Below are 10,649 nucleotides of genomic sequence, written 5' to 3' on the forward strand. Positions count from 1 at the left end.
CATCTCAATAATTTTCAGCACAAGTCAACTAGTAATAGTGATATCACTATACATATCAATATCAGGTTTTCATCAATCACATACAAAACATAGAAAAGATATTATGTATGGGTACTGGCCAGGAAAATCGTACTCCTGGACTTTTCGCGTTGTACTATGTTTCCCTTCGCCAAGGTTTTGTCCTACTTGGTGTCGCCTTGTCAAGGTTTTAACGGAACGACATATGCGAGTTCAATTCTATTGTAAGTTTTCTTAATTATACTATTTTTCCTTAATTCAGGTTTTATCCATCTGTATGTTCTTGTCAAGATTTTAATGAGGCAACTGACTTAGACACAATGGTCATCGAGGAGATAATTAAACTAGATCTAAAGCACTCCGTTTGAAGCGCCATTTGTGAAGCATTGCCTATGAATCACTATTGCTAGGCCGCACAAGAGGGGTGTTTTAAGGCCTTAACCTATGTGTGTGTCCCATCTATATGTAACCAGGGCTTACACCCTAGCCTATAGATAGAGGCTTACTCATATATGATACTACATTAATATCTAATTAATAAGATTTCTCTAATCTATATCTTTCCTTCGACATTCTAAGATTTATTAGTCTTTGATATGCGTATTCATATCCACGGTCACTTATTATTTTATTTTTTCTATCAATAAAAGTTTGTCTCTGAAAAACTTCGGACTCAAGTCACTGGCCTTCATCCAATAATTTTACCACTCAGTGTTGATGGCACAAAACAAAACAATATATCATAACACGTTAATCTACAATTAACTTCAACATACATGCAAATAATATGACTGCATACCCGATTAACAACACCAGACACAACCAAGCCAAAAAAAATAAAAAAAGTAAAAAATCGAGAGGCCATTCACCAACTTATCGGGGAAATATGCTTCAAAAAAAAAAAGGAAAAAAAAATGTATTCCAGAATTATGCATAGGCCTATAGATATCCACCACCGACGCACTTTCCATCTTTGCATCACTATGATATTCAGAATAATAAACCAAAACACATAGTCAAAAGTATGATTATTGGTTGTGACGATGTTTTAGAGCTTTTGCCTGTGCCTCCAGTGCCAGTATTGCGGGTAGGAATTCTTGATCCAGGGTCAGTATCGTCAGCTTTGCAATTTAACTTTGTTATGCTCGTGCACAAATTTGAATTACCGTATACACTGTGGGGAAAAAATCGTAAAGAAAATCAAATAATCTAACTAAAAATAAGTAGATAATTAAAATGATCAAGTTAACTTACTACAAGTTCAAGTCGATATTGTTTGATAACGAAGAAGGTATTGTTCCTGAAAAATCGTTATCTGCCAAATTTGTACGAAAATTCAAATTTAATTAATTATGGTATCTTGTAACACCAAAAGAAAAAAAAGAAAAATGAGCAAGAAAACTTCGAACTTACAGTGTTTTTAGTTTAGGGAATGTACCGAGAAACTCTGGAATTGCTTGCGTCAAACTGTTATTGCTTAAGTTTCTGCCATTCGTAACATAAAAATAATTTTAAGAAAAAGTTTGTATCAAAAAATTAATTTTACTGCAGCTAACAATTTTCACGGAAACTCACATGGTTTCAAGAGCATCCATTCCACTAAAATCTGGTAAGATGCCTGTTAATTCATAGCCACTAAGATACCTGTAAAACAACCATCATATTAATTACTTTGGCATCATTAATTCTAGTTATATAGTGTGTGTCAAAAGTGCATGTAAGAAGCTGCAAAAACAAGAAGCAGCTAATAAAAACAAGTGTGTCGAAAATAATCCTTACAGTGCAGTAACCCGAGGAGAATCAGTATCATAAGTACATTCAATCCATTCCCAATTGTATAGCAGTGAAGGTAAACAAGGATCACCACTCCAATATTGAAGTTGAATGTAAGTCGTTTGCAATAAAACCAATGCTTTTACTAATAAACAGATAAACACGAAATTAGAAACTTGCTTTCTATGTAGAAAAGAAAAGAAAAGATTTGTAGAAAAGAAAAGATTTACCGTCATCTGAATTGGTTCCTTGAACTAATGCATCACCGATAACAAACCCTTCAAGGGCATTGATCAGTGGTGGAAGAGTTGAATCATCTGTCGGTTTAAAAGCAATCGTATATGCAGAAGTAATATTAGGAATGTGGACCTCCAGTGCTCGCCCATATGGTGGAATCACAGGGCCCTTGGGAACAATAATACTATTGATCAGCTTATTGTCAACACTTATATCCATTGATCGTTTCTGAGTAGAACTTAGTTCGATCACTTCTGAAAAATATGCATTAAAATGAACAGGATATTTAGGATCTGCAAAACCACTATAAGTAATGTGATTTCTGGTCAGTGTCGACGTTAGTGCTGCCCTTAATACCGCCTCAGGAGGTTTATCGTCAGTCTCGACAATAATGGATGGGGAGTTACTTGCAACCGTAATCAAACCAGTTGGTGGTGCAGTTGTGTGCCAAATTCGATCGAAACTGTCTTCAGGGAATCTACATGATCAGACTGTTAGTTATTTTACATGGATAGGGAATAAGCTAGTAGCCCCTGCAAATATTGAATGCATAAATGTGTATGTTCATATACAAACCTTATATCCGTCTTGGTAAAAGCATTTCTTGTCATGAAAAACAATGGATAATTGGAACCAATATTACTGTAAACCTTTGAATCCAAACTTCTAACTTCCAGCGCAGATATAAACGGAATGTTACTCGATAGAGTTTGAGCAAGACATATATTTATATTGTTTCCATTGTTCAATGAGTATGCCACTTCTTTGTATTCAATACCACTCATGGAGGTTTCGATCCGTGCCCAATTGTTTCCATTGAATTGAAGAAGGAAATTCGGTGGGTTTGCCTTCTTGTCATAGTTGCCGTAATAGAAAGTGGCTCGAACAAGGACACGCTCAGCGGTAGTAGTATCTTCGATATCTATTGAATAACAGTTCCCTCTCCGAGTTGGGAATGCTCTAAGAGTGCTCATGACTTGAGAATCCCAAGTAGTAGTACTTAGACTCGATGGTGCAACTTCGACTTTATGTGTTTCTCCAGATCGTACGTAAGGATCGTCCCCGACCCATTCAATCGAATTTGCATCCGTATGAGGTTGTGATGAAGAAGAACCACAATCTATGCTTAAAAAAACTGTAATGTTTACAATAATAATGAAATGTCAAAATTCGATGAACAATTAATGCAAGTACAAGAAAAACAGAATGGAAAAATAAGAGAAAATAAAGAACAGTCGATAATTACCTTTTGCAGATACTGGTACGAGGATAAGAAAACATGAGAAATATGAAAAGAGTAAAAGTATACGTAGATCGAAAAGTTGGGTATTCATGTTTTTAATCATAAGAAACACATAAGTTAGGGATGGAAGCTCTTATATACAAATTTCATTTGGGTGTTTGGGCTTGGTGTGTAATAACCGAAGTTTTGATTTTTGAATTATTACTAAGGAATATATTGACTTGTTTAAATGGTATATACCGAATATCATGAATATGTCAAGCTGTGGATTAATGTTTCCTTAAACGACTGTGATCGATCGTGGGTAACCACCTCGTACTAGCAAACGTGGGATCAAGTCATGATAAAGAAACTAGCTACGTACCAATTGTAACTTCATACCTTCAAACAGACCTCAAATGATTTTGAGTTGCACCAAATTTTTCATAGCTGCTAATAGGGTACTTTGTAATTTGCTTGGATGTATCATTCCAAAAGTGAATGATGTTTTATCTTATGAATTGAAATTTTTTACGGATCAAATGACAACCATTTCCAACTGGCAAAGAGACGTGATTGAATTACAGACATCCACATTTTGTATGATGAGATTTAAGAGTTTAATATTAAGATTCTGATACTGAAAATTCGTTACTTGGTCTTCTTTGAAAGTGGTATGCAATGAGTCTTATTGTGATTAATTCGTGGTGCTCCAGCAACTACAGGTTTTAGTACATGCTTTATCTGTTAAAAAAGTTTAGTAAGATAAAATTAATGAAAGCTTGCAACATATTGGGTGATTTTTAATGTTGTAGAAAAATGATCGTAAAGTTCGTTCAACTCAGACTTACGAGGGTTCGATTCAAAATTTAAATTCTAATTTAGCTAGCAAATATATACAAGATGATAACAATATGAAAAGCAACCGGAACTCCGGACTTCACCATTAATCAAAATCAAGTGATACATATATTAATTCTTAACAATTATAGCTCTTTTATGGACTTTATTTCTTTTTCAAAGGTTGGTTTCGAAAATATTAATTGTAAATTACGAGCATGATGCATCAAAAGTACTAAGACTAAGCATACATCATCAAATAAAATCACAACTAATTAACAAAAATCATAAATCAATTTAGAGATATTTTATAAAAGGATCGTATGTTTAATGCGTAATTAAGGTCTGGATCTTAAAACGTGCAGTTGATACATTTGGGTCGTTGACTAACTAGAGACTGTTAGATGATAGTTAGCTGACTTTTTATATTTGGCCAAACACCCTGACCTTCAGTTGACTGTTCGAAATGGTCAAAAAGGATTTTTATTCTGCTCCCTAGATTAAGATCCGTTCATTATTGATGATGTGGTAACCGGAAACCAAACTTGAAAGGAACCGGCGAAAATCATCGAAATTTTCTTGTCTTATTCATCTTAATTGGGTTGTAGAACCTAAAATCTAAGGTACTTGTCCTAAGCTTGTAATCGCTGTGTTCAACACAATCTAAAAGAAGTTGATGTATAAATAGGGCTCCAGTCAAAAGGCAAACTTGTGCAAAATATAAAAATCTCTGAATTTTCAAAAATGGGGAAAGAGATTGAATTACTATGGGGAAACATATTGAATTACTATCTATGATTACTATAAACCATCCATTTATCCTTAATTTGAAGCATTTTGAGCATCAATTTTGAATCTATAAAAACGAAACCATCTCTTTTCATAAGCATTTTGAGCATCAGTGGAATTATTCTCAGAAACATGTTCATCACCGTCACAACTTACTTGGTTATTTACTCTTCTACAAGATACTTCTGCCTCATCATATCATAATCATCAGTTGGTCACCATCTGGGAGAAAGAAATTGAACCTGAGTTGTTATTGAAAGAACTCATTTTATTATTACAATAAAGTTCTTCTTGGAAAGTATTAGTAATTTTAATATCGTTGGTGTATTGGAAAGTATCGAGAAAGAAGAAGATGGGAATGTCGAGGGATTTGAAGGAGGAATCTTGCGATAATTTGTAGTGTTGTTTCCAGAATCGGGCTCACATTATTTGAATTTTTTGAATGCACGACATGTGTTTGAAAATGTTTCTGAACAAACCTATTTGTGTTTCAAAAATGGGTTAAGCTATAGTGTCATTTAACTACTTCACAAGGGCACTTTAGTAAAAACTTCAAAGGTCGAACTAGCCTATGGTCGGTCTACGACCCAAATGCATCAACTGCATGTTTTACGACTCAAAACTTAATTAGACAATAAATGTAAGATCCTTTTACAAAATATCTCATCAATTTAAATAAGGTTAATTTTCATTTCCTCCCCTCCCAAGATCGCTAATTAGCGTTTCCTCCTCAAATAGATTAAAATTAGCGTTTCCTCCCATCGCTACTTTTTCCATCCAGAAATCCGTTAGTTGAGCCAGCACCTATGCACGCGTGGCAGAAAAACTTTCTATTGGCAAACTACCCTAAATGCAATCATCTTCTTCGATTAAAAGCCAGAGATATCAACTTTATCCATCGATTCCTCCTCCTTCCTCACCACCTCCAAATTAAAACAAAAATTAAGTTGGCAGCAAATCATTGAAACCCCCATCACCAATCGAACATGACCCAAACAAAATTCGAACTTGACCCGATCAATTGATGTGGGAACCAAAATGAAGATGGTGACGATTGCGAGTGTAGGAGAAGAATTAAGTGGCTGAAGTAATTTGTGACAGTGGTGGTTCTTCTCATACTGATGATGGTGGTGATTGTATTGGGAGATTTGGGGGTTTCTGGTGAGAATCGTGATGGAGAGAAAATGGGAAACAAAATGGGGTATTGGCTCAGATCTGGTAATGAGTCTGAATTGTTGGTCCGAAACAACAGAAGCACCGATACATGATTTAGGGCATCGATCGATTGTTCGAGGCAGTGGAATAAGGTTGGGAGAGATAGGAAAAATGATGTTGTTGTTGCAGCAATTGAAGATGTCATTTCAATGTGTAGCCATGTAAACTGCATTATCAACCATAATAAATGAAACATATTTGGGGATTTTTCATCCCATCCAAAATTGGATTTAAGGGTATTTGTTTTTGAGAATTAAAGAGCAGTTGACAGTGAAGAATGTTGGGTAGTATGTGGTTGTGGTCGATTGAGGCAGGGTTGGTCTTGCTAGTGCCCTAAAACAACAATTGTGGGATTTCAATTGGGGATACTTAAGATAGTGAAGGTTCAATCAGTGGTGGTTGTATACAGATAGTAGACGAGAATGAAGATGGAATTGAGAGTGAGGGAACGAAATGGAAATTGAGGTTGGAAGAACTGATGCTAATGGTCTGGTTTATTTCAGCAAAGAATACGAGGATATTTAGGAGATTTTATTTTACACGCGTATATTTTTTCCACCTGTGTACTCTTACTGACTCAACTAACCGGGTTCTGGATGGAAAATGTTACGACGGGAGGAAACACTAATTTCAATCTATTTGGGGAGGAAACGCTAATTAGCGATCTTGAGAGGGGAGGAAACGTAAAATAGCCCACATAATTGCAAAAAGTCATAAAGAATCAATTATAGTTACTAAACAATTATGAAATAAGGCTTCCTTCGTTATACCAGTTGATAAAGATAGTCATGACATGTATATTTAAGAATTAGGGTTGTATTCGATGTGTTGAGGAGATACAATAAAGTTGTTCTTATATACAGGAAAAAGAGAAATAAAAGGAAACAAAATAATGTTAATACACAATATATATGTCAAGGAAACAATATACATAATCGAATATTATCTCAAAGAAATAGGAAAATATCGTTTAACACCCTTCCTCAAAATCAAGATGGTGCAGAGCACATGTTGAGTTTGGAAATTAAGAATTGGAGGCGATTTGAAGGAAGAGTTTTGGTGAAATGTCAGCAAAGTGCTGATGGAACAAACGACAATGCAATAGTCGAAGTGGTGTCGTACAAAATGACGGTCAATTTCAATATGTTATGTACGTTCATGAAAGATATCATTATGAGCAATGTGAACAACAACCTTGTTGTCCCAGCAAAGTGAAGTAGGTTCTGATAATTGAACTGCCATTAATAAGCCATCGCAACCAAAAAAAATTCAGAAGTTGTATGAACAAGAGCTCGATAATCAGCCTCAGCACTAGAACGAGAAACTACTGTTTGTTTCTTACTACGCCAAGAAATTAAAAAGTTGCCTAGAAACAAGCATACCCTGTAGTTGCACGTTGATCAGTGACGCCACCTCCCCGATAAGAATCAGAATATGCACGAAGATGAAGATCAGAGGTAGAGGATAAATGTAATCCCTGATACAAAGTACCTTTGATATAACGTAAAATCCGAAGAACTGCGGCATAATGTGTCGAATTTGGAGCTGACATGAACTGGCTTACAATGTGAACTGCATGACTGGTTTCTGGCCGTGTAATAGTTAGGTAGTTAATACTTCCTACAAGTTGACGGTATAACGTAGGATTGGATAAAGCTATTCCATCATAAGGGTTGAGCTTAATATTTAGTTTAAGAATGTATCGACAATTTTACTATTAGTTAATCCAGCACGTTGAAGAATGTCAGAGGCACTTCACTTGAGAGATAAAATAACCATCAGATGATTATCAACTTCAATACCGAGAAAATACCTTTATTTCGAAACAAGAACTGAGATGAAGCTTTAGTGCGGTAATTTCCTCTAAATAATTACCTGTCCTAACCATGTCATCGACGTATAAAAGAAGAATGACCATACCTTTTTTAGTCGACCAAGTGAACTTAGCTGAATCATGTGCACTTTGAGAGAATACGTACTGAAGGATTTCATTGGAAAAAAATTTAAACCAAGAACGAGGTGCTTGCTTAACTCCATATATAGCTTTGCGAAGCTTGCACACCTGATTTGGTGAGTGATACAATCCAATTGGTGGTTTCATATGTACTTCTTCTTAAAGGTCTCCATAAAGTAAAACATTTTTAACATCCATTTGATGAAGATCCCAATTATGAAAAGCAGCAACAGCAAGAAGGGTGCGCACTATAATCATACGAGCAACATGAGCAAATGTTTCTTCGTAATCAATACCACACTCTTGAGTATATCTTTGAGCAACTAAACGAGATTTATACCGATCTATTTTACCATCTAAATTAGTCTTTATCTTGTACAACCATTTACTACCAATAACAGATTTCCCTGGAGATAAGTCAACCATGTTCCATGTATGAGCTTCCTTGTGTGAAATCAATTCTTTTTTTATAGAGGTTTTCCAGATTGGACTTAAAAATACTTTCCTATAAGATTCGGGTTCATGTAAGCATAATTAAATGATAAAGAGAAATCATAGTCTGACAACTTAGCTGGTGGTCGACGAGTATGAGGAGGCAATGCATTAACTTCAGACACAAGATCCCCATCTGGAGAGGCAATGTCAGGTTTTTCCATAGAGTGGTCAAGAGTAGTTTCTGAAACTTTAGTAGAAGTGACTTCTGTATTGAGAGTACTGGTGATAGTATTAATTGTTGGTTGTCAATAGGATTGAGACACATCTTCAAAGGGACTTAGATATGTGAATTTCTCTAAGGTAGACGATTTATTACTAGCAAGAGACCAAAATGGTATTTTCTCTTAAAGAGTAACATGGTGGGAGAAACACAATCGACGACTCTCTGGATCATAACAACACGATAAACTTTTTGTTCAATACTATAGACTAAAAACACAAAGATGTCATTTTTTACCGAGTTCTGCACATATATAATGAGATATTTTAGAATCCTATTTTTGGGGCTTTATTGAGTTCTAACATCCTAATACGGATAGGGGAAAAGCAAATCAATAGTAAAGGTCAAATATACTCTTTCCTATAAACATATTATAATCTAACTACTATTAAAAAAATTAAAATTAAAATTAGTCTTCTCTTCTTTTTCTTCTTCACTTCTCCATCATTTCATCATGATGAAATCACGATGAAAATGACGATCATAATTTCATCATGATGAAATCGTGATCATCAAGAAATTTAAATCTATAATTTTTCTTTCTCTCTTCTATTTTTTTTATCACACCGTGATTCTTCATTGCATCGTGATGAAGATGATGATCATAAAAAAACAAAATCTATTATTTTTCTTTCTCTCTCCTTCTTCATCATCTTCTCCATTACGTATAGAGATGATAGAAAAAAAACAAAATTAAGAAAATCTACCATTTATTTTTACTTTTGATTGACTTAAAAATTCGATTCGATTAATTTGAGAAAAAAAAGTTTATGAAACTGTATAACGGCTGGAAGTTCACACTTTCCCAACCGTGAATCTTGTATTACGGTTGGGAAAATACATATTTCACAACCGTTGACCCTGAACCTACTTGTACGGTGGGAAAATACATATTTCCCAACCGTTGACCCAACCGTAAAAGAGTGTCTACGGCTAGATTTTCCTAGCAGTAAGCTATTCTGATAATCACATAAAAAAATATAAATAGGGATCTAATTTCGGTTAGGTTTTTCTCGCCGAAAATGCTTACTTTCGGCTAGGTTCCCAAGTCGTAACTTGAATTTTCGGCTTGGAAAACCTAGCCGTAACTATTTCTGATACTTACAGAAAATAGTAGAAAAAAAATCGGTTGGGAGTTCTTGTCGACCCAGCCGCGGAAGTAATTTACGGCTGGGAAATCTTCAGTTCCGAGCCGTAGATTATAATTCGCGGCTGGGTCGACAATATTTCTCAACCGGAACTAAAAAAAATCCAGATTGTTTCTGATTTTTATCGGTATTGAATCAGCAAAATTATTGTTAGGAATCAAGTATATAGTCCTCCTGAGTATTTTAAAAAATTTCAGAAAGTGTAAATTTTTTTATTTCAAAATCATCTTCCTCAATCCAAAAAAAAAGAAAAAAAAAATTGATGCAAAAACAAATTTGATGAAATAAAATTAGTCGAATGATTAATCTTAATCTATATACTAATTATTAATCACCATAATTCACACTAATCAAATTGGGGGCACTTTAGGGATTATTGAAAACAGTTGGATAAGGGTAGAGCTGGCAAACAAGCCAAAACCCGCGAGTTAACCCGTGCCCGGCCCGTGAAAACCCGAACCCGGCTCGGCTGGTTCCAAAACAAGCCGGGTTCGGGTTGGAGAAATGTCGGCTTGTGAGTAAACGGGTTAACCCGTCCCGGCCCGTGAACCCGCGGGTACAACCCGTAAACCCGTCTAAATTGCTTATAATAAGTTATATTTAATCATAACCGTCGGATTATCTAGGGCTAATCATATCCTTACGTTTAAGGTATAAAAAGGAAATGCTAAACCTAAAACATCATTCTCTTTTTTTCTTCTGCCTCTTCTGCTCGTTCTCTTCTTCTGTGTTCTTCGG

At 35.2% G+C, this 10,649-nt stretch overlaps 1 protein-coding gene across 1 annotated transcript; it reads right to left on the reverse strand.

Moving 5' to 3' along the window:
- Positions 1-1,055: 1,055 nt before the first annotated feature.
- Positions 1,056-7,336, reverse strand: LOC113271799 (probable LRR receptor-like serine/threonine-protein kinase At1g05700). Its single transcript, XM_026521721.1, has 9 exons — positions 7,249-7,336; positions 3,275-3,286; positions 2,605-3,163; positions 2,022-2,506; positions 1,798-1,936; positions 1,594-1,662; positions 1,432-1,503; positions 1,273-1,333; positions 1,056-1,192 (listed from the first exon to the last, which is right to left on the reverse strand). The coding sequence occupies exons 1-8, from the start codon at positions 7,334-7,336 to the stop codon at positions 1,330-1,332; spliced, it is 1,428 nt and encodes a 475-aa protein (XP_026377506.1). The 3' UTR covers positions 1,056-1,192; positions 1,273-1,329.
- Between the last annotated feature and the right edge of the window lie 3,313 nt (positions 7,337-10,649).

The sequence above is a fragment of the Papaver somniferum genome, chromosome 1 (genome assembly GCF_003573695.1).
Source record: "Papaver somniferum cultivar HN1 chromosome 1, ASM357369v1, whole genome shotgun sequence".
Classification (NCBI taxonomy): Eukaryota; Viridiplantae; Streptophyta; class Magnoliopsida; order Ranunculales; family Papaveraceae; genus Papaver; species Papaver somniferum.